The 25,582-nt window shown below is 40.1% G+C and overlaps 2 protein-coding genes across 4 annotated transcripts; both read left to right on the forward strand.

Annotated features, from left to right (window-relative positions):
• Positions 1 to 4,682: 4,682 nt before the first annotated feature.
• On the forward strand, positions 4,683 to 12,186 carry LOC139395681 (zinc finger protein 180-like). 2 transcript variants are annotated; one of them, XM_071143007.1, is made up of 2 exons: positions 4,683 to 5,183; positions 11,257 to 12,186. In XM_071143007.1, the coding sequence occupies exons 1-2, from the start codon at positions 4,919 to 4,921 to the stop codon at positions 11,952 to 11,954; spliced, it is 963 nt and encodes a 320-aa protein (XP_070999108.1). In that variant the 5' UTR covers positions 4,683 to 4,918; the 3' UTR covers positions 11,955 to 12,186. The 2 variants fall into 2 exon arrangements, with proteins under 2 accessions (XP_070999108.1, XP_070999109.1); XM_071143008.1 differs by having other exon boundaries at positions 4,688 to 5,183; positions 11,260 to 12,186.
• Positions 12,187 to 15,793: 3,607 nt separating this feature from the next.
• Positions 15,794 to 24,908, forward strand: LOC139395680 (zinc finger protein 135-like). Of its 2 annotated transcripts, none has more exons than XM_071143005.1 (2): positions 15,794 to 16,540; positions 23,931 to 24,908. In XM_071143005.1, exons 1-2 carry the CDS (start codon positions 16,042 to 16,044, stop codon positions 24,794 to 24,796), a joined length of 1,365 nt encoding a protein of 454 aa, XP_070999106.1. In that variant the 5' UTR covers positions 15,794 to 16,041; the 3' UTR covers positions 24,797 to 24,908. The 2 variants fall into 2 exon arrangements, with proteins under 2 accessions (XP_070999106.1, XP_070999107.1); XM_071143006.1 differs by having other exon boundaries at positions 23,934 to 24,908.
• Positions 24,909 to 25,582: the final 674 nt, after the last annotated feature.

Raw genomic sequence — 25,582 nt, forward strand, 5'->3', positions numbered from 1 at the left:
CAATACCCCACACAATACCCCACACCATACCCAACACCATACCCCACACAATACCCCACACCATACCCCACACCATACCCCACACAATACCCCACACCATACCCCACACCATACCCCACACAATACCCCACAGTGAAATTTCATATATATTTTTTTTTTACAAATGAAAAGCTTACATGTCCTGAGTCAATAAGTATTCAACCCCTTTGTTATTGGCGAGCCAAAATAAGTTCAGGAGTAAAAAATGTCCTTAATAAGTCACATAAGTTTAATAGAATCACTCTGTGTGCAATAATGGTGTTTATCATGCTTTTTGAATGGCTACTTACTCTCTGTACCTAGGGCTGTGCGATATATCAAATTCAAAATCATTTTTTATTTTTATGAGCGTTATTTTTTTGTCCGCTTGTTTTTCATGTTGCCTTTTTTGGTCTCGTCTCCTTCGCTCCTTCTGTGCCCGTGTCCCCTTTACCACAGAGGTTAGTATATAATAGTGGTATACCGAAACTTCTGTGCTTTTTCCACACAAAACAAAGTGTGCCCAGCCTTTCATTCTAATAGTAATATATCATGTTGTTGACCTTCACCAGATGCCTTTCATTCTAATAGTAATATATCATGTTGTTGACCTTCACCAGATGCCCAGCCTTTCATTCTAATAGTAATATATCATGTTGTTGACCTTCACCAGATGCCCAGCCTTTCATTCTAATAGTAATATATCATGTTGTTGACCTTCACCAGATGCCTTTCATTCTAATAGTAATATATCATGTTGTTGACCTTCACCAGATGCCTTTCATTCTAATAGTAATATATCATGTTGTTGACCTTCACCAGATGCCCAGCCTTTCATTCTAATAGTAATACATCATGTTGTTGACCTTCACCAGATGCCCAGCCTTTCATTCTAATAGTAATATATCATGTTGTTGACCTTCACCAGATGCCTTTCATTCTAATAGTAATATATCATGTTGTTGACCTTCACCAGATGCCCAGCCTTTCATTCTAATAGTAATATATCATGTTGTTGACCTTCACCAGATGCCCAGCCTTTCATTCTAATAGTAATATATCATGTTGTTGACCTTCACCAGATGCCTTTCATTCTAATAGTAATATAGCATGTTGTTGACCTTCACCAGATGCCCAGCCTTTCATTCTAATAGTAATATATCATGTTGTTGACCTTCACCAGATGCCTTTCATTCTAATAGTAATATATCATGTTGTTGACCTTCACCAGATGCCCAGCCTTTCATTCTAATAGTAATATATCATGTTGTTGACCTTCACCAGATGCCTAGCCTTTCATTCTAATAGTAATATATCATGTTGTTGACCTTCAGCAGATGCCCAGCCTTTCATTCTAATAGTAATATATCATGTTGTTGACCTTCACCAGATGCCTTTCATTCTAATAGTAATATATCATGTTGTTGACCTTCACCAGATGCCCAGCCTTTCATTCTAATAGTAATATATAATGTTGTTGACCTTCACCAGATGCCCAGCCTTTCATTCTAATAGTAATATATCATGATGTTGACCTTCACCAGATGCCTTTCATTCTAATAGTAATATATCATGATGTTGACCTTCACCAGATGCCCAGCCTTTCATTCTAATAGTAATATATGATGTTGTTGACCTTCACCAGATGCCTTTCATTCTAATAGTAATATATCATGTTGTTGACCTTCACCAGATGCCTTTCATTCTAATAGTAATATATCATGTTGTTGACCTTCACCAGATGCCCAGCCTTTCATTCTAATAGTAATATATCATGTTGTTGACCTTCACCAGATGCCTTTCATTCTAATAGTAATATAGCATGTTGTTGACCTTCACCAGATGCCCAGCCTTTCATTCTAATAGTAATATATCATGTTGTTGACCTTCACCAGATGCCTTTCATTCTAATAGTAATATATCATGTTGTTGACCTTCACCAGATGCCCAGCCTTTCATTCTAATAGTAATATATCATGTTGTTGACCTTCACCAGATGCCTAGCCTTTCATTCTAATAGTAATATATCATGTTGTTGACCTTCAGCAGATGCCCAGCCTTTCATTCTAATAGTCATATATCATGTTGTTGACCTTCAGCAGATGCCCAGCCTTTCATTCTAATAGTAATATATCATGTTGTTGACCTTCACCAGATGCCCAGCCTTTCATTCTAATAGTAATATATCATGTTGTTGACCTTCACCAGATGCCTTTCATTCTAATAGTAATATATCATGTTGTTGACCTTCACCAGATGCCTAGCCTTTCATTCTAATAGTAATATATCATGTTGTTGACCTTCAGCAGATGCCCAGCCTTTCATTCTAATAGTCATATATCATGTTGTTGACCTTCAGCAGATGCCCAGCCTTTCATTCTAATAGTAATATATCATGTTGTTGACCTTCACCAGATGCCCAGCCTTTCATTCTAATAGTAATATATCATGTTGTTGACCTTCACCAGATGCCTTTCATTCTAATAGTAATATATCATGTTGTTGACCTTCACCAGATGCCCAGCCTTTCATTCTAATAGTAATATATAATGTTGTTGACCTTCACCAGATGCCCAGCCTTTCATTCTAATAGTAATATATCATGTTGTTGACCTTCACCAGATGCCTTTCATTCTAATAGTAATATATCATGTTGTTGACCTTCACCAGATGCCCAGCCTTTCATTCTAATAGTAATATATCATGTTGTTGACCTTCACCAGATGCCTTTCATTCTAATAGTAATATATCATGTTGTTGACCTTCACCAGATGCCTTTCATTCTAATAGTAATATATCATGTTGTTGACCTTCACCAGATGCCCAGCCTTTCATTCTAATAGTAATATATCATGTTGTTGACCTTCACCAGATGCCCAGCCTTTCATTCTAATAGTAATATATCATGTTGTTGACCTTCACCAGATGCCCAGCCTTTGACAGGAAAACAACAGTTGGGAAAAGGCTTCTATTTAAATTGGGTTCCATTTCAAGTTGTTGACACAAAGACGTATGAATGCCACCAAGAGGAAAGACAGACAAACAAAAGCCAAAGAGAAATATGAGGCTGAAATTAACAAGAAGACTGTAATTGCAAAGACAGATCACTGTAATTTATACCATACATATTTACAACACTAATTTCACTTGAATTATGTTGAATTAATTAACTAACAATGGAATGTTCCTCAACAAAATGGAATAAGATGGGACTTTAAAATGGGTTTATCTTGTTACAGCGCCAACATCTGGCCAATCAATGTAATTTTGTAAATGCCAGATCTCAATGGCAAGAGGCATCATTCACCCATGTTTCGTCAAAATCAGGCCAGTGCTGTCTGAGATATCGCACGTGACTAAGGTACGAACTAACTAACATACAGTACTAACGGAATAAGACTGTTCCACAATTCATCAAAGGCAACAATTAAGAGCAGCTTGGCAGGGTGAAGAGCTTTGCTTGACGTTCTGCCCCTGAACAGACAGTTAACCCACTGTTCCTAGGCCGTCATTGAAAATAAGAATTTGTTCTTAACTGACTAGCCTAGTTAAATAAAGGTAAAATAAAAAATAAATAAAATGTACTAATTGGTTTCATACAACCGCTCTCAATTCCCCCCTATGGGGTCAAATTCACGCCATGTGTATTGAATTCAAAATGAAATAAGTTGTGAAAATGAAAAATAAAGTTGTGAATGTAAACATATTTAAAAATTCAGAAAAAAAAGAATGTAAAAAGACATCAAAAGCAAAACGCAAAAACTTGTAAGCAAATAATTAATTAAATCGACTTCAATGACGGCAGTCTCAGACTGAAGTCTGTAGCGAACGACAGAACAGTGGAATAATTCAGTATGAGCCGACAGGAAAGTTTAGAGACAGAGTGGCCTAAGAGAAAGTGACATATGTTTTTGTTTGGTGCGGCGATAGAGAGCTGCATGAACTAGGGCTTAAATGCTCATGCGGATGTGCTGTAAAATAAAATATAATTGTATTGTCCACATACACATAATTAGCAGATATTATTGCGGGTGTAGCGATATGCTGGTGTTCCTAGATCCAACAGCGCAGTAGTATCTAACGATTCACAACAATACACACACATCTAAAAGTAAAATAATGGAATTAAGAAAGATATAAACATTAGGATGAGCAATGTCAGAGTGAATATAGTAGAATACAGTATATACATATGAAGTGAGTACAACAGTATGTAAACATTATTAAAGTGACTAGTTTCCCTTTTTTTTAAGTGCCCAGTGATTCCATGTCTATGTACATACGCCGGCAGCCTCTAAGGTGCAGGGTTGAGTAACCGAGCGGTAACCAGTTGTGATAGTTAAAAAACAGTCTGATGGCCTTGAGATAGAAGCTGTTTTTTAGTCTCTTGGTCCAAGCTTTCTAGATGTCTCGTCATTGGTAATCAGGCCTACTACTGTTGTGTCTTATAGTATTTAAATTCTCTCTTTACAAAATCTGCACTAATCCATCAACACACGCGTCTCTGTATGTTTACATAAAATATTACACTTCAATGAAACAAATCTTTGCCGCCCCAAAATAAAATAAATACTACCGCGTTACCCCCTCCAGTCAGCAGATGGCGATATGCAGATTTCAGGCGATATGCAGATTTCAGGCGATACCGCTAGTGTGACGTCTATTGTAGTGGACGGGACACTTCATAAACAGTCAAACATTTGGTCGGCAACCTGCGTAGCCAACATTTCCTAAAACATCAGTCACTGTGTTTTAAACATACTTCTGCCGTGTCTATTTGTTGGTCCATTTAATGTAACGTTAATATTTACGTTGTTTGTCAGGTAACTGGCTTGCTAAGTTAGCTTTGCACTAGGCTAATCGCTAATGCTAAGTAGCTAGCGAGCTAACATCCCCGACCATGAGTTCACTTAGCTACTCCACTCCTGCTGAAGAAGAAGAGGTCTGCTGGACGGAGAAAGAAGAAGAGGCTGACACAGTTAAACAAGAAGTAGAGGATGAGGCTGTTACAGTGAAAGAAGAAGAGAAAGAAGTTACTGTGACAGAGAAAGACGCTTTCAGAATGAAAGTGGAGGAGGAAGGAGTTTTCGGAGTGAAGATGGTGGGGAAGATTACTGGCACGTTGGAAGAGGAGGAAGAGGAGACGGGAGGTCTGAGCAACACCAGTAAGTAGTGTCTTAAAAACGGGGACACAAACTCTTCAGTCCTTGAAGATTGCTAGGTCAAGTGCTTGAAGACGAGGTATTGAAATTGTAACGTTACTAATATTTCTATATAAACGTGTTAGTGCTTTTTGGGTGAACAATCCTATGGGAAAACCTACCCTGTGAACGATCCTATGGGAAAACCTACCCTGTGAACGATCCTATGGGAAAACCTACCCTGTGAACGATCCTATGGGAAAACCTACCCTGTGAACGATCCTATGGGAAAACCTACCCTGTGAACGATCCTATGGGAAAACCTACCCTGTGAACGATCCTATGGGAAAACCTACCCTGTGAACGATCCTATGGGAAAACCTACCCTGTGAACGATCCTATGAACTACCAATATTTGTTTTTACAAAGTTTTATTCCCCCATGATGCATCATCTAGTGGAGTTTTCATTAGAAGAGCACAAGATATTTAAAATGTTTCACTTATATGTGTTCAGAATGAGGGTCTTATTCTCACACCCTCCCTATGACACTTGACCTTGTCAATACCGAAATGACAAAGCTAACATTTTAGAAAAACTTTATTGATGTGGTCAACACTTAGAGACCCACTACCTTACCAATATGGAGGCATGAATGGGCTTTAGTGATGTGGTCAACACTTAGAGAACCATTACCTTACCAACATGGAGGCATGAATGGGCTAAGGTGATGTGGTGAATAGTTTGCTGACTCATAATGTCTGTCTCCTATTACTTCCAGATGAGGCTAAGGGCCTCTCTTTACCAAAACACACATTTCTCATTACCGCATCAGGTAATTTTCGGCGTGTCCGCGTGTGGCAACCTCTTCAGTACCTGCAAACTGAGGCGAGGATATCGGTCTGTGATATTGCAAAGTGTTTCACCAGTGGGAGTCATCGGGTCAGTTGCTGCACTAACGCCATTAGTGTCATTGTAAGGGTTGACAGTCCCCCACAAAGCAGAAGGTGTATCATCGGAAGCAGAGTATACTCTGCGCATCAATGTTTTTCTTGCTGAGACGGCCGCCGTGTTTGCGGAAGTGTCCGAAGGGCAAGAGAAGTTCCATCTCAACTACTGTATTGCATGACTGCAAGGAGGAGGGAAGTTGCTCTTTCACAGAGACAGCTGGCTCGACATCAGGACAAGAATGGTCAATCAGATTGGCTGATGGAATGTGTCGAGATATCGTAATATCTCCTTGGATCGGATTCTGCCCCAAGAGGTTTCTAAACGTCTTTTTCCCAAGGGGTGCTTTTGACAGATACCCCTCGTGAATGACTGCGTTGCAGCTAGTGTTAGGGGAGGACAGTGTGGTCAGTGGAGAAGGCACGGTGGCCTGTGACCATACCTGGTTGGTTTTCCAATCCATCAATGGGAGTAACCGATCCATCAAGTCTGCTCCAAGTAGCAGGGGTACCCGTTTCGAGGCTGGTAACATACACAGGGTGAACGAGCGATACGTCCTTGAAGTGTAGTTTCAGCATGACTCTCAAAGTGAGAGGCGAGGTAGTCTGAGTGACCCCTCGAAGTGTAGTGTCGCATCGTTCCACTTTTAACCAACGTTTAGCTGGCTTCAAAGCTCTTTTGAAATCATCGAACAATGTTTGAGAGATGAGTGATATCGTCGCGCCTGAATCAATTAGCGCATGACAAGTTAAGCAGTCCTCCAGGCCGTTTAGATTCGTGATTAGTGGACATATTCCCCACAAAGTGGAGGGGTCGTTCGCACAGACGTGATGTGTCATTTCTGTTCAAGGTGGAAGCAGATCGACTTTTCAGATTTTGAGTGGGCTTGGCTTTAACAAAGTGTTTGACCTTTTTCTTCGCAACCTTTGTAACAGAGTCTTGTTTCTTGATCAAGTGGGCCCTGGATAGGGTCTCGAGTGAGAGCGGGAGAGATTTGAATTTTAACGTCCCTGCTATGGGTGTTATTTCCTACGGACCTGGTGTCTGGTAATTCCCCGTCTAATCCTTGTGACTTATCTTTTACCCTTTTCTCAAATGTTTCTCGCTTTAGTTCTTCACGTAGTGGAACTTCTGGAGAACATTGGTCTACGTTTTGATCGTCCTTCAACCCTTTGTTACCCTTGTGCTCTGACACTTTGTGTGGGTTGGGGGCAGGAACGTAGCGAACAGGTCGATTATAGCGGTAGTCGTTTTGATGGCTCTGACACTGTGGGTTGGGGGCAGGAACGTAGCGAACAGGTCGATTATAGCGGTAGTCGTTTTGATGGCTCTGACACTGTGGGTTGGGGGCAGGAGCGTAGCGAACAGGTCGATTATAGCGGTAGTCGTTTTGATGGCTCTGACACTGTGGGTTGGGGGCAGGAACGTAGCGAACAGGTCGATTATAGCGGTAGTCGTTTTGATGGCTCTGACACTGTGGGTTGGGGGCAGGAACGTAGCGAACAGGTCGATTGTAGCGGTAGTCGTTTTGATGGCGACGTACTTTACAGTCGACCGCGGTGGTTATTGGATTTGTGGTGGAAACCGTTGCTGTGCGTCATCTCTCAGCACTCCAATACCTGATAATCCTCTAACTGGAGTGAGTGCTCCTGGTCAAACTTCAAAACCGAGTGGTCAGGGCTCTTAGCGTTTGCGAGCTTTTGATGCCTCAAAAGCTGTGCTTGCAAGCTCTCTGAGTTGTAAGATAGGCAAGCCAACGTGGGCTGCAGGGCCCAAGTAGGTAATGAAGGTGGGTACATATTCGACAGAAACATTTGTTTAAAAGGTAACAGGTCTTCCATGCCTGTTTTAGTGAGTAGGCCAAAGTAAGCTGAACGAAGCCTATGATAGTAAGCTTGTGGGTGTTCGTTCCGAGCTTGTTTGACCGTGTTCGCCAGTGAGCTATCGTGTTTGCGAGTCGCAGAACCACTGATTTTCACATTTCAAAGCTGTGGCAAGTTTAGCATAGTCATTTAGCACGTGTTGCTGTTGTAGGCGAATTAACCTTGTCGACGTTCTCTTCAACAGGTAAACCCTGTCAGAACCCGTAGCGTTCGGGTAGCTACCCAATGCGTCCTCTATGTCAGCTAGGAACGTCTCAGTATCGTTTGGCTGACCTGGAACGGGGTCAAAGGTGGGGAAATTCTTGTTGAGTTTGTCAAGTTATTCCGCATCAAGCGGGTGGAGAGGGTTGGCTTCATCCTGTGGGTACCTAAGGGTGGTATTCTGCTGCATTGCAGAGTCCACTTGAGCACTTAGAGTACTGATTTTGGACACGTGAGTGTCGCATTTGCTACTTTCGTTCTCAAACTTATCCGTCATGGTTTGCAGATAGAGGTCTTGAGTATGGAGCGAGAGATTCAGTGATGAGATTTCCTCCGCCTGCTTAGAAATCAATATTTCATCACCTGAGTTCTCTCATCATTCATATTTCCATCTTCATCACCTGAGTTCTCTCATCATTCATATTTCCATCTTCATCACCTGAGTTCTCTCATCATTCATATTTCCATCTTCATCACCTGAGTTCTCTCATCATTCATATTTCCATCTTCATCACCTGAGTTCTCTCAGCATTCATATTTCCATCTTCATCACCTGAGTTCTCTCAGCATTCATATTTCCATCTTCATCACCTGAGTTCTCTCAGCATTCATATTTCCATCTTCATCACCTGAGTTCTCTCATCATTCATATTTCCATCTTCATCACCTGAGTTCTCTCATCATTCATTTGGTCAGCGACTTCAATGAGTTCTGCTGATTTGTCATCCACCTTTGTCCTTGTGTTCATTAACTGATGGTCTTTGGCCTGCAGCGTTTTGAGTAGAACCGTGTAACTGCCTGCATGTTATCAAGTTGCGCGCTCCTGTTTGTAGATAACTCGAACAGATTTATCGAGTTTGGAGTGGACTGCATCGTATTTAGTTTTGGCTAAATCGAGTTGTTCCTGGAGACAAACGATTTTGTTGAAGAGTTTGTGCTCTTTCATCGTCATAAGTATTTGCGATTTACTTTTAATTGTTCTGATTTCAAACGCAGTTCCTCGGCTAGCAGAACGTTTTCAGTTCCTGCTTTTGTCAATAGTTGCTCAGTTCTCTCCACCTGTCCCCTCATGTTAGCCACATCTGGCACGTGCTTCAGCTGTTTACTGCGGTATTCGACCGATGCCAACCTTTGATGGCGATACATAAGTGCTGAAGTGGAGAGAACCGTCACAAAGCCTGTGTTTGATGGTTGATTTTTGGAGAGTGTTCGCAATTTCGGCTGTTTTTTCACTAATGGCATAATTAGGGTTGGTATCGCTGCTGAGGTCAGAGATCAATCCTTTTATGGGTGGAGGTTCACTAATTAGCGGAGGAGTGGTGACCACCTTTGATAGCTTGCACATTATTAGAAACATTTAGAGGAAAAAATTGTCTTATTTTTTTTGATGTTTGGGTTTGGAATTCATTGGAAGCTGCAAAGACAAGTTTAATCTAATTATAGATGTTGACGAACCATCAGTACCGTACCAGTAATGTGGAAGTTGGACGTGAATTAATTTGCAAAAGCAAATAGAATTAATTAATAAATGCCAATGATTAATCCTACCTGGGTATTAAACTTTAATTAACCTGAGAGGTTGCTTCATCCAGGTTTAATATGAGAAGTTTGAAAGTGTCTCATTTGATTGGAAGAACATTAAGGTATGTTCAACAATTGAACTTATTAAATTGACTGAGACGATAATCCATGCAATCTCCATTGATTTGGATATCATAAGTGTAAACAGTAGATCTAATGTTGGGAACATTCAACACTGTGGTACACTTCTCCCTAAGGCTGAAGCCACATGGGATTCCCGCTGAGGCAGGGCTTCTGTCAGTACTGGATTACTGAATGGTTTTACAAAAAATCACATTTTACTGATTGATCAATTTAATGATAAAACAGACCTGTATAGGCTATTTGGGAATTAACCTTTAATTAACCTGAGAAGTTGTTTCATCTAGGTTAGTTTGGAAAAAGTTTACAATGTCTTATTTAGAAAACTCATCAATTTGGATATTATTTAAAAAGATCCATTTGAGGATGTAAATCTGGCAATTTCACTTATTAGTTCAATTGAACAAGACATTGATATCCGTCTGGATATCATAAGTAATGACTTGAGTGTGACCTGAAAAAAATATTCTAGGAAAGTACTGGCACACACTTCAGCCGTCACTGATATTAGTTAACTATACACAGAATGAATCATACCTTGATTACAAATGATGTCATAAAGGAAAACGTCCCTGGCGGACGGAGCAGATATGACAGCTGGTTATACAAAGAACGGGGGTTGGGTTTGAGTGAAAGAGCGGGAAGACAGAGACAAAGGGAGAAGCTGTGCTATCGTAAATACAATATCCTATGCCTTCTAAATTACCACCCATTTGGAAAAGAAAAATGCGATTAAATATTAACTCTGAGCTGCGCTTCCATAGGTTGGTGGTAGATGGATGGCCGTGTTGCCCAACAGAGTCCTTTGTCCTTTGAAGAGTGTCTCTGGTGGTGAACGGGAAACGTTGTAGTGTCGTCGTTAGGTGGTAGACGGGATACTCTGTCTGTCCTTTCCAAGCCCATGTTTTTAGCTGCTGTTGCTAACTCAACGGCTAGGATGTCTCACTTCTTTAGTGAATAAGAGTTCAAAGTTCACACCATTCACAACCAAAGCTCACGCTGAGGTTGGCTTAGTTCTGTAGTTGACATGTTAGTCCTTTTTAATGTATGGACCGTCGTCCTCACATCCATAATCTAAATATCAAATCAATTCTACTAGACTAGAAAAGGAGGATAATGGACCGAACAAAACCCAATTATGCTGAAATACAAATAAATACCTGTAATACCTAATAATGTTTGTCCAGTCGCTGTTTGATAGGGACACAGTATAAACTATTCAACAGATCATGATTTGCCTGGGATGTTATTAATGCGTCTAGTCGGGTCAAAAGAAAATACCAACTGAACCCCGGTGCACAGACACAGCCCATTAAACCACACAGGAAGATAGTTTTATCACATGGAGGTTTCATATCAGGGCTCTGTTTTAGTATTGAACTAAATCGTTTGTTTGTCTTTTAGCAGGAGAGCGACCAGACTCTCACTCTGGCAGCGAGAGTGGCAGCGAGAGTCCTTCAGGGGAACCAGACCCAGAGACGTCCAAATCGGCGAGACGACACCACTGCTCCCAGTGTGGAAAGAGTTTTATCCGATCACAACAACTGAAATCACACAAGAGAACACACACAGGAGAAAAGCCTTACCAGTGCTCCCAGTGTGGGAAGAGTTTTATCCGATCACAACACCTGAAATCACACAAGCGAACACACACAGGAGAAAAGCCTTACAAGTGTTCCCAGTGTGGGAAGTGTTTTACTCGGTTAGATTACCTGAAAAGTCATAAGCAAATACACTCTGGAGAGAAGTCTTACTCCTGTTGCCATTGTGGAAAAAGTATTAGGTGGTTAGGGACTCTGAAATCGCATGAGCGAATACACACACAAAAAAAACTCCAATGTTCCTTGTGTGGAAAGCGGTTTACCCAGTTAGAAGCCCTGATTGTGCATGACAGGACACACACAGGCGGGGATAAGACCTACCACTGCTCCCAGTGTGGAAAGAGATTTAACTGGTTAAGGCATCTGAATAAGCATGAAAGAATACATACACAGGAGGAGAAGACATACCACTGCTCTCATTGTGGAAAGACATTTTCCCAGTTAGAGGACCTGAAATCACATGAGAAAATAGAGAGGCTGTGTTCTGACTTGAGTTTTTGACTGATCATTTGTGTTTTTGTTTAATCTTTATGAAATCCATTTGTATATATGAAAGCAGAATAAGGTTCCTGCTGTTGTTTCATTTAGAGACCTGATCGTGTCTAATATCAGGTGTCTGTTGGGTTTTTGATGATGAGCTTCGTTTGATTTGATACAAGTATAAAGCCTCTGTTGTTCATCATGCTTTTCATATTGCATAATGTGCATAAATATATAAGTAATTTGCCTTTCACAAGCCTCTGTATTTATTATTGATCCCCACTACTCTTCCTGGAGTCCTGCAAAATGAAGGCAGTTCTACATTTTTTTTAAACATTACAAAACAGTCATAACAGATTTCACAACATATTAAGTGTGTTCCCTCAGGCCTCTACTCCACTACCACATATCTACAACATATTGTGTTCCCTCAGGCCTCTACTCTACTACCACATATCTACAACATATTAAGTGTGTGCCCTCAGGCCTCTACTACCACATATCTACAACATATAAACTGTGTGCCCTCAGGCCCCTACTCTACTACCACATATCTACAACATATTAAGTGTGTTCCCTCAGGCCCCTACTCTACTACCACATATCTACAACATATTAAGTGTGTCCTCAGGCCTCTACTCTACTACCACATATCTACAACACTAAATCCATGTGTACGTGTGTGTATAGACCCCCGACTTTCCAACCTGAAGACATCGTGATTTGACCTTGTTTTTTTCCAGAGTTCCCAGTTGTCTTGAGAGTTCCGTCAAAGCAAAAACCAAGCAATGAGGTCATAGGAATTGTCCGTAGCACTCCGAGACAGGATCGTGTTGAGGCACAGATCTGGGGAAGGATACTAAAAAATGTCTGCAGCATTGAACACAGTTGGATCCATCATTCTTAAATTTAAGAAATTTGGAACCACCAAGACTCCTAGACCTGGCCGCCCGGCCGAACTGAGGAGAAGGACCTTGGTCAGGGAGGTGACCAAGAACTCCTGGCAGAGCTCCAGAGTTCCTCTGTGGAGATGGGAGAACCTTCCAGAAGGACAACCATCTCTGCAGCACTCCACCAATCAGGCCTTTATGGTAGAGTGGCCAGACGGAAGCCACTCCTCAGTAAAAAGGCACATGACAGCCAGCTTGGAGTTTGCCAAAAGGCACCTAAAGGACTTTCAGATCATGAAAAACAAGATTCTCTGGTCTGATGAAACCAAGATTTAACTCTTTGGCCTGAATGCCAAGTGTCTCATCTGAAGGAAACCTGGCACCATCCCTACAGTGAAGCATGGTGGTGGCAGCATCATGTTGTGGGGATGTTTTTCAGTGGCAGGGACTGGGAGACTTGTCAGGCTTGAGGAAAAGATCATCGGAGAAAAGTACAGAGATGTTTTGATGAAAACCTGCTCCAGAGCACACAGGACCTCAGACTGGGGCGAAGGTTCACCTTCCATCAGGACAATGACCTTAAGCACACACCCAAGACAACACAGGAGTGGTTTCGGGACAAGTCTCTGAATGTCATTGAGTGGCCCATCCAGAGCCCGGACTTGAACTCGATGAACATCTCTGGAGAGGGGGGAGTGCCCCTGTGACATCAATTTTGGACCCCCTTGTGGCCCCCCTAAATGTGGAGTATGAAATCATTTTTACATAACACATTTTTGCTATCGTTCTTTATTTACATCCCTTATTAGATAGAAAATGTGAATAAATTGTTGAATGTTTATGAATATTGGTCTTTTGCCTGCAATGCAGTGAAGAAAACGATATGACAACAAAGTCTAATGTAACTGGCCTCTAACAGTACAACTGGCCCCAGTCGTAGTACGTAGTACACCTGCACCACGCCGAAAGAGCAGCAGAAGCTGCCGAACAATCATCAACAGTACAACAAGGCGCACTCTATTGTTTCAGACGGCTAACCCATCTCCATGCTCCGTCCAAACGCTACGCCACGCCCACATACACTCGTTTGTTCTCCGCAATGAATCTGGATCAGAGTCCCTCCATGACGACTTCGAGAACAGAAACACGTTTTAACTGTTCTGATTGGTCCCCGAGTGGAGGTTTGAAAAATGTTGCTACTCTGATTGGTTGGAGATGAGCCAATCGCTGATTACTTTGTTTTGTAAAACACCCCTCATTTAGACGTCACCACAATCAATGTAAATGATGGCAGTCTCAGACTGAAGTCTGTAGCGAACGATAGAACAGTGGAATAATTCAGTTTGAGTCGTCAAGCCACTCTGTCGCTAATCTTTCCTAAGACAAAGTTACATATTTTTTGTTTGGTGCGGCGATAGAGGCTGCAAGAATTTGGGCTTAAATGCTCATGCGGATGGATGTGCTATAAAATCAAATCTAATTGTATTGGCCACATACACATAATTAGCAGATATTATTGCGGGTGTAGCGATATGCTGGTGTTCCTAGATCCAACAGCGCAGTAATATCTAACGATTCACAACAATACACACACATCTAAAAGTAAAATAATGGAATTAAAAAATATATAAATATTAGGATGAGCAATGTCAGAGTGGCATTGATGTAACGGATGTGAAATAGCTAGCTAGTTAGCGGTGTTCGCGCTAAATAGCGTTTCAATCGGTGACGTCACTTGCTCTGACACCTTGAAGTAGTGGTTCCCCTTGCTATGCAAGGGCCGCGGCTTTTGGGGAGCGATGGGTAACGATGCTTCGTGGGTGACTGTTGTTGATGTGTGCAGAGGGTCCCTGGTTCGGGCGAGGGCATGGTCTGAAGTTATTCTGTTACATATACATATGAAGTGAGTACAACAGTATTTAAACATTATTAAAGTGACTAGTTTCCCCCTTTTTTAAGTGCCCAGTGATTCCATGTCTATGTACACAGGGCAGCAGCCTCTAAGGTGCAGGGATGAGTAACCGGGTGGTAGCCGGCTAGTGACAGTGACTAAGTTCAGGGCCGGCTAGTGATGGCTATTTATCAGTCTGAAGGCCTTGAGATAGAAGCTGTTTAACAGTCTCTCTGTCCCAGCTTTGATTCACCTGTACTGACCTCGCCATCTGTATGATAGCGGGGTGAACAGGCCGTGGCCCGGGTCATTGATGTCCTTGATGATCTTTTTGGCCTTTGTGACATCGGGTGCTTTAGGTGTCCTGGAGAGTTGCGCTTTCTTCACCACACTGTCTGGACCATTTCAGATGGTCAGTGATGTGTACGCCGAGGACCTTGAGGCTTTTCACCTTCCTCGCTGCGGTCCCGTCGACGTGGATAGAGGCTCCCTATCTGTGTCGTCTCCTGAAGTCCACCATCAGCTCTTTTGATTTGTTGACGTTGAGGGAGAGGTTATTTTCCCGGCACCACTCTGCCACGACCCTCACCTCCTCCCCGTAGGCCGGGGAGGTGGGGGGGCAATTCCAGTCCTCGGGTGTCTTATTGGTGTCACAGTTTTACCCCCATCCCCAGCTAACACACCTGACTCCAATAATCACCTAATCATGATCTTCAGTTCAGAATGCAGTTTGATTAATCAGCTGTGTTTTCTAGGGATGGAGAAAAAGTGTGACATCAATCAGGCCCCTGAGGATTGGGGGGTCCCCACCCCTGCTGTAGATGTCTCGTCATTGTTGGTAATCAGGCCTACTACTGTTGTGTAGTATAGTATTTAAATTCTCTTATTTAAAAAAAAATCTGCACTAATCCATCAACACACGCGTCTCTTTGTACGTTTACATAAAATATTACACTTAGATTATTAAACAAACGTTTGGCCCCCAAAATAAAATAAATACAACTGCGTTACCCACTCCAAGCAGCAGATGGCGATGTGCAGATTTCAGGCGATACCGCTTGTGTGACGTCTAATGTAGTGGACGGGACCCTTCCTCAACAGTAAAACAACAGTAGGTCGGCCACCTCCGTAGCCAAAAACATCAAATGTTTTTAGGCTGTTTTGATGTACATCAGTCACTGTGTTTTAAACATATTTCTGTTTTGTTTACTTGTTGTTCCATTTAATGTACTATTTACGTTGTTTGTCAGGTAGCTGGCTTGCTAAGTTAGCTTTGCACTAGGCTAATCGCTAATGCTAAGTAGCTAGCGAGCTAACATCCCCGATCATGAGTTCACTTAGCTACTCCACTCCTGCTGAAGAAGAGGGGGTCTGCTGGACGGAGAAAGAAGAAGAGGCTGTTACAGTTAAACAAGAAGTAGAGGATGAAGCTGTTACAGTGAAAGAAGAAGAGAAAGAAGTTACTGTGACAGAAGAGAAAGAATCTTTCGAAGTAAAAGAGGAGGAGGAAGGAGTTTTCAGAGTGAAAGAGGAGGGGGAGATTACTGTCACGTTGAAAGAGGAGGAGGAGGAAGGAGAGGAAGAGGGGCAGATTACTTTCACGTTGAAAGAAGATAAGGAAGGAGAGGAAGGGGGGCAGATTACTTATACGTTGGAAGAGGAGGAAGAAGAGGAAGATGGGCAGATTACTTTCACGTTGAAAGAGGAGGAAGAGGAGGGGCAGATTACTTTCACGTTGAAAGAGGAGGAAGAGGAGGGGCAGATTACTTTCACGTTGAAAGAGGAGGAAGGAGAGGAAGAGGAGACGGGAGATCTAAGTAAAACCAGTAAGTAGTGTCTTAAAAACGGGGGCACAAACTCTTCAGTCCTTGAAGATTGCTAGGTCACATGTTTGAAGACGAGGTATTGAAATTTAAAAGTTTCAAATATTTATTTAAAAATGAGTAAGTGCTTTATTGGAAAACCATAGGGTGAACAATCCTATGGGAAAACCTACCCTGTGAACGATCCCAAGTTGGTTTTAGGTTTCTTGGTCACATTGTGAATTAAGTGATTTGTTAAACATTTCATTATATAAATAAAAATAATGTGCAACACTGGACCATTGAAATTAGGTTTCTAAATCAAGTGGTGAAAGAGGTGATTCTCATGAAAAGTGTCTGTGGACATATTTCTCATAACCGTAACACTTGTTTAAGTTGCTGTAAAAACTCCAGTATTTGTTTTTACAAAGTTTTATTCCCCCATGATGCAGCATCTAGTGGAGTATTCATTAGATGAGCACAAGATATTTAAAATGTTTCACTTATATGTGTTCAGAATGAGGGTCTTATTCTCACACCCTCCCCCTTTATGACACTTGACCTTGTCAATACCGAAATGACAAAATAGCTAAAACTTTTGAACACCTTTATTGATGTGGTCAACACTTAGAGAACCATTACCTTACCAACATGGAGACATGAATGGGCTTTAGTGATGTGGTAAACACTTAGAGAACCATTACCTTACCAACATGGAGACATGAATGGGCTTTAGTGATGTGGTCAACACTTAGAGAACCATTACCTTACCAACATGGAGACATGAATGGGCTTTAGTGATGTGGTCAACACTTAGAGAGCCATTACCGTACCAACATGGAGGCATGAATGGGCTTTAGTGATGTGGTCAATAGTTTGCTGACTCAGTCAGTCTTCTATTTCTTCCAGATGAAGCTGAGGACCTCTCATTACCAAAACACACATTTCTCATTACCGCATCATTTTTAGGCTCGTTTCGGTAATGAGAACCTTCATTCTGGTAATGAGAATAAGTTAATTCTAATGTATTGTCAGTGGGTGTGCTGTGCTGGTAACTTTCATTATTTACTAGGACCACCTATCGTATAGCTGAAAGCAGTAGGGGTTAAGTAGGGGTTGTCAATAAACATGGGTGTATAAACCCCATTTAATTAACATAAAGTCAATCTGGAGTTTGTGTTTCAGCAAAGATTAACCCCTCCACTTAAAGAAGGATATCCCCTCATTTTGACATGTGCACCTGTTATAACACCTACCTGTGGTGTTATTAGATATCCTACCTGTTATAACACCTACCTGTAGTGTTATTAGATATCCTACCTGTTATAACACCTACCTGTAGTGTTATTAGATATCCTACCTGTTATAACACCTACCTATAGTGTTGTTAGGTATCCTACCTGTTATAACACCTACCTATAGTGTTGTTAGATACCCCACCTGTTGTAACACCTACCTATAGTGTTGTTAGATATCCTACCTGTTCTAACACCTACCTATAGTGTTGTTAGATATCCTACCTGTTATTAAACCTACCTATAGTGTTGTTAGGTATCCTACCTGTTATAACACCTACCTATAGTGTTGTTAGATACCCCACCTGTTATAACACCTACCTATAGTGTTGTTAGATATCCTACCTGTTATAACACCTACCTATAGTGTTGTTTGATATCCTGCTACCTATAGTGTTGTTAGATATCCTACCTGTTATTACACCTACCTATAGTGTTGTTAGATATCCTACCTGTTATAACACCTGTAGTGTTGTTAGATATCCTACCTGTTTTAACACCTACCTATAGTGTTGTTAGATATCCTACCTGTTATAACACCTACCTATAGTGTTGTTAGATATCCCACCTGTTATAATACCTACCTATAGTGTTGTTAGATATCCTACCTGTTATAACACCTGTAGTGTTGTTAGATATCCCACCTGTTATAATACCTACCTATAGTGTTGTTAGATATCCTACCTGTTCTAACACCTACCTATAGTGTTGTTAGATATCCTACCTGTTATTACACCTACCTATAGTGTTGTTAGATATCCTACCTGTTATAACACCTACCTATTGTTTTGTTAGATATCCTACCTGTTATAAACCCTACCTACAGTGTTGTTAGATATCCCAGTTGGTTCGTATCCCACATATTTAGATACCTAACAGGCATATCATGTTATGATAGAGATAGAGATCAGTACAGTCTGATGATGTATTGGGTTACTGAATCTCTGATAGAGATCAGTACAGTCTGATGATGTGTTGGGTTACTGAATCTCTGATAGAGACCAGTACAGTCTGATGATGTATTGGGTTACTGAATCTCTGATAGAGATCAGTACAGTCTGATGATGTATTGGGTTACTGAATCTCTGATAGAGATCAGTACAGTCTGATGATGTATTGGGTTACTGAATCTCTGATAAAAAAACAGACTGAATATTTTTTTATTATTTTGTCGCAAATATCTTAATGCCAAATTGTTTGAAAAAAATTTACTTCAACAATATTGAAGGACTGTATGCCAACACTACTACTCAGACACCAAAAAAAGTCACAGATTGGCCCATAGGTGGCACTGTAAGAAGCATTCAAAGTAGAAGGTTCAGCCCGCCACCCTGTTTGACGTACAACCTAGTACCTTGGTACAAGTGTTTCTCATCATAGTGAACATATTTGCCTCATGAACCTATGACTTCCTCAATATCTTCTCATGAAACAAAACATCTGATCGACGCCAAACTCAAAGTCCATTAACCATGAACTCAAATCATGTCTGTCTCTCGTACGTTTGCGTAAAGATAAACAACAAATAAACAATATCTCAAAAGGTTAAATAAAATGCCATCTTTGTTAAAAATAAAAAATAATTGTCTTCAATGAAACTGTAATAACTCCACTTCTCTTCTCTCTTTTAACTTGAAAACCTGAAGTGTTTTGAATTGTTACACGTCCACAAGGGAGGATGTATAATACTGCTGCTGTGTCTTTCAGCCTGGACCTATAGTACTATAATATACTATACTATAATAAATAATACTATACCATAATACTATAATACTAATATGTAATACTATACTATAATACTATACTATAATTGTTACATGTCCACAAGGGAGGATGTATAATACTTCCATGCTGCTGTACTTTAATACTATAATGTATAATACTATACTATAATACTATAATATATAATACTATACTATAATACTATACTTTAATACTATAATATATAATACTATACTATACTATAGTACTATAATATACTATACTATAATACTATACTTTAATACTATACTATATAATACTATACTATAATTCTATACTATAGTGCTATAATATATAATACTATACTATAATACTATACTATAGTACTATAATATACTATACTATAATTCTATACTGTAATACTATAATATATAATACTATACTATAATACTATACTTTAATACTATAATATATAATACTATACTATAATACTATACTATGGTACTATAATATACTATAATACTATACTTTAATACTATACTATATAATACTCTACTATAATACTATACTTTAGTACTATAATACACTATACTATAATACTATACTTTAATAATATACTATATAATACTATACTATAATACTATACTATAGTACTATAATATACTATACTATACTACTATACTTTAATACTATAAAATATAATACTATACTATATTACTATATTATAGTACTATAATATACTATACTATAATACTATACTATATAATACTATACTATAAGACTATACTGTAGTACTATAATATACTGTACTATAATACTATACTTTAATACTATACTATATAATACTATACTATAGTACGATACTATACTATACTATAATACTATACTTTAATACTATACTATATAATACTATACTATAATACTATACTATAGTACTATAATATACTATACTATAATACTATACTTTAATACTATACTATATAATACTATACTATAATACTGTGCTGTAATACTTTACTATAGTACTATAATATATGTATAATACTTCCATGCTGCTGTCTCTTTCAGCCTGGACCTATAGTACCATAATATATAATACTATAATACTTTACTATAGTACTATAATATATGTATAATACTTCCATGCTGCTGTCTCTTTCAGCCTGGACCTATAGTACTATAATATATAATACTATAATACTATACTATAATACTTTACTATAGTACTATAATATATGTATAATACTTCCATGCTGCTGTCTCTTTCAGCCTGGACCTATAGTACTATAATATATAGTACTATAATACTATACTATAATACTTTACTATAGTACTATAATATATGTATAATACTTCCATGCTGCTGTCTCTTTCAGCCTGGACCTATAGTACTATAAAATATAATACTATAATACTAATACTATAATACTTTACTATAGTACTATAATATATGTATAATACTTCCATGCTGCTGTCTCTTTCAGCCTGGACCTATAGTGCTATAATATATACTATAATACTATACTATAATACTATAATATGTTGTGTCTTTGGCTATGCCGGATTAAGTGATATGGCATGCTATTCTATAAAATCCTTTCTCTGTAATTAATATTACCTGATTGAGCTAATCATGTAAATGTAATTAACTAGAGAGTCGGGCACCACTAAACAATATTTATAGAGCAGTTATCTTCCGAATAATCTCTTAAAGACCTAGTAATATTTTACATCAATAGCAGTCATTATCAATCGTCACCTTATTTATGTCTCATCTGAAAGTTGTAAATTCTTGGTTATCTTCACGAACCCTGGCTAACAAGTTGAATCAGCAATACAAAATTGGGTTAATTATTTATTTACTAAATACCTAACTAATCACACAGAATTACATATACACAGAATGAATCATACCTTGATTACAAATGATGTCATAAAGGAAAATGTCCCTGCCGGACGGAGCAGATATGACAGCTGGTTACACAAAGAACGGGGGTTGGGTTTGAGTGAAAGAGCGGGAAGACTGAAGAACAAAGGGAGAAGCTGTGCTATCGTAAATACAATATCCTATGCATTCTAAATTACCGGCCATTTGTAAAAGGAAAATGCAATAAATATTAACTCTGAGCTGCGCTTCCATAGGTTGGTGGTAGATGGATGGCCGTGTTGCCCAACAGAGTCCTTTGTCCTTTGAAGAGTGTCTCTGGTGGTGAACGGGAAACGTTGTAGTGTTGTCGTTGGGTGGTAGACTGGATACTCTGTCTGTCCTTTCCTAGCCCATGTTTTTAACTGCTGTTGCTAACTCAACGGCTAGGATGTCTCACTTCTTTAGTGAATAAGAGTTCAAAGTTCACACCATTCACAACCAAAGCTCACGCTGAGGTTGGCTTAGTTCTGTAGTTGACATGTTAGTCCTTTTTAACGTATGGACCGTCGTCCTCACGTCCTCGGAACAGGTAGTTATATTGTCGTCAAAGCTTTATATAGGAAGGGAGAGGAGGGCGTGTTTCATAGTTTATAACCAATGTCTCCTCAGGTGGGTGGGCCACTGAGTCGGGCCTAATTCACTCATGAAAACCCAATTCTCACATTTTAGAAGCTAAAATCACATTTCATCCCCTCCCAAATAATTTCATATTGAAACATTTAAATTGCACAACAATTCCATGTGAATCTGATAACTATAATGTGTAGGCTTTCCACTGTTTTTCACTGCACTGCATCGCAGTTACTACAGACCCAGGTTCGATCCCAGGCTGTGTCTCAGCCGGCCACGACAGGATTACCCATGAGGCGGCTCACAATTGTCCCAGCGTCGTCCGGGTTAGAGGAGGGTTTGTTCAGCCGAGATGTTCTTGTCCCATCGCGCTCTAGCGACTCCTTGTGGCGAGCAGGGCTCAATGCACGCTGATGCCGTCGCCAGTTGTATGGTGTTTCCTCTGACACGTTGGTGCTGCTGGCTTTCGGGTTATGCGAGCAGTGTGTCAAGACGCAGTGTGTTTTGGCAGGGTCATGTTTTCGGAGGATGCATGACTCTCGAGCTTCGCCTCTCCTGAGTCCGTACGGGAGTTGCAGCGATTGGACAAGACTGTAACTACCAAATGAAAATCACTAAATACAGGAGAACCTGGGGGTAAAAAAAATTATAAATACAATTTCCCTTCAAGTGGCCCGAACCATGAAAAACAGACCATTATGCCTTCTTCATCAAACCTTGCAGTTGGCACTATGCTTTGGTGCAGGTAGTGTTCTCCTGGCATCTGCCAAACCCAGATTTTTCCGTTGGACTGCCAGATGGTGAAGGGTGGTGGCGAGCTTTACACCACTCCAGCCGACACTTGGCATTGCGCATGTTGATTTTAGGCTTTTCTGCGGCTGCTCTGCAATGGAAACCCATTTCATGAAGCTTCCGACTAACAGTTCTTGTGCTGATGTTGCTTTCAGAGGCAGTTTGGAACTTGGTAGTGAGTGTTGCAACCGAGGACAGGCTATTTTTACACGCTTCAGCACTCGGCGGTCTCGTTCTGTGAGCTTGTGTGGCCTACCACTCCACTTCACAATAACAGCACTTACAGTTGACCCAGGTAGCTCTAGCAGGGCAGACATTTGACAAACTGACTTGTTGGAAAGGTGGCATCCTATGACAGTTGAAAGTCACTGAGCTCTTCAGTAAGGCCATTCTACTGTCATTGTTTGTCTATGGAGATTGCATGGCCGTGTGCTCGATTTTATACACCTGCCAGCAACGGGTGTGGCTGACAAAGCTGAATCAACTAATATGAGTGTGTGTCCACATACATATTGTGTATATTTATTATTATGATGGACACAAGTGTTTTTTTTATCAATATTGTTAATATTCTGAAAACCTGACCTCAAATGTTCTGACCTCAGGTTAATGAGGGATCTAGTCTGGATTAAACCTCATAGGAAGTGGGATTACATAAATCTAGTCTGGATTCAACCTAATAGGAATAAGGAACTAAAAGTAAAGAAAGAAGTTAACTTTATATTTGGAGCAAATCCAACACATCACTGAGTACCACTCTTCATATGTTCAAGCACGGTGGTGGCTGCATCATGTTATGGGTATGTTTGTCACCTGCAAGGACTAGGGATAAAAAGAAACTGACTAGCGCTAAGTACAGGCAAAATCCTGGAGGAAAATTGGGAGACAAATTCACCTTTCAGCACGACAATAACCCAATACACAAGGTCAGATATACAGTGCATTCATAAAGTATTCAGACCCCTTGACTTTTTCAAAATGTTGTTTTATGTTACTGCTTTATTCTAAAATGGATTCAATTGTTTTTTTACTTGATCTTAACCGCTAGGCTACCTACTGCCCATTAAACTACATAGTAAGGTTTCATTCAGGCCTCTGTTTAGTATTTAACTAAATACTTTGTCTTTAGCAGGAGAGCGACCAGACTCTCACTCTGACAGCGGGGAGAGTCATTCAGGGGAACCAGACCCAGAGACGTCCAAACCAGCGAGACGACACCACTGCTCCCAGTGTGGAAAAAGTTTTAACCGATCACAACACCTGAAATTACATGAGAGAACACACACAGGAGAAAAGCCTTACCACTGTTCCCAGTGTGGAAAGAGTTTTAGTCAGTTAGGGAGCCTGAAAGGTCATAAGAGAACACACACAGGAGAAAAGCCTTACCACTGTTCCCAGTGTGGAAAGAGTTTTAGTCAGTTAGGGAGTCTGAAAAGTCATAAGCGAATACACTCTGGAGAGAAGCCTTACCACTGCTCCAAATGTGGAAAGACATTTACATGGTTAGTGGGCTTGAAAATGCACGAGAGGACGCACACAGGAGAGAGGCCTTACCACTGTTCCCACTGTGGAAAGAGTTTCAGGTTGTTAGGGATTCTGAAACTGCACGAGAAAGCACACACACAAGATAAGTCTTACCCCTGTTCCCATTGTGGAAAGAGTTTTAGGTGGTTAGGGTCCCTGAAAACACACGAGCGAGTACACACACAAAAAAAGGAAAAGCTCTACCAATGTTCACTGTGTGGAATGAGTTTTACCCAGTTAGAAGCCTTGAATAGGCATGACAGGACACACACACGAGAGGATAAGCCCTACCACTGCTCCCAGTGTGGAAAGAGATTTAACTGGTTAAGGCAGCTGAATAAGCATGAAAGAATACATACACAGGAGGAGAAGACATACCACTGCTCTCATTGTGCAAAGACATTTCCCCAGTTAGAGGACCTGAAATCACATGAGAGAATAGAGAGGCTGTGTTCTGACTTGAGTTTTTGACTGATCATCTGTGTTTTTGTCTAATCCTCATGAAATCAAAATAATTTTGCTTTTGTTGTTTCATTTAGAGACATGATCATGTCTAATATCAGATTAAATATTTTAAAATGTCTATTGAGTTTTGATGAGCTTTGTTTGATTGATTTGATACAAGTATAAACCCTCTGTTGTTCATCATATGCTTTTCATATTGCAAAAAATGTACACATAAGTACACATAAGTAAGTAGCTGTCACGTAGAGTAGAGCCAGACGGCCAAACTGGAAAACCTCAACCTCAATCAAAATAAAAAAGATGGCGGAGAAGCAAAAGGTCTTCTGGGTATTATTATTTACTTCTTCTTCTTTACACGGTGATTCCAGAAGAAAAACAACCGTACTGCCATTACAAGTGTACCTTTTGAGGACAGCTTACAACCAATCAAACAGCTCAATCCAAAACGCCTCCAAAATGAACTGAAAGAGAGAGGCTCCTTTTGTACTCATCAGAACAATTAACACGCAAATTACCTATTCAAACCTACCTATTCAAACCTACCTATTCAAACCTACCTATTCAAACCTACCTATTCAAACCTACCTATTCAAACCTACCTATTCACTATTCAAACCTACCTATTCACTATTCAAACCTACCTATTCACTATTCAAACCTACCTATTCACTATTCAAACCTACCTATTCAAACCTACCTATTCAAACCTACCTATTCAAACCTACCTATTCAAATCTACCTATTCAAACCTACCTATTCAAATCTACCTATTCAAACCTACCTATTCAAACC

This window comes from Oncorhynchus clarkii, unplaced genomic scaffold, assembly GCF_045791955.1.
Source record: "Oncorhynchus clarkii lewisi isolate Uvic-CL-2024 unplaced genomic scaffold, UVic_Ocla_1.0 unplaced_contig_6263_pilon_pilon, whole genome shotgun sequence".
In the NCBI taxonomy this organism is placed as follows: domain Eukaryota; kingdom Metazoa; phylum Chordata; class Actinopteri; order Salmoniformes; family Salmonidae; genus Oncorhynchus; species Oncorhynchus clarkii.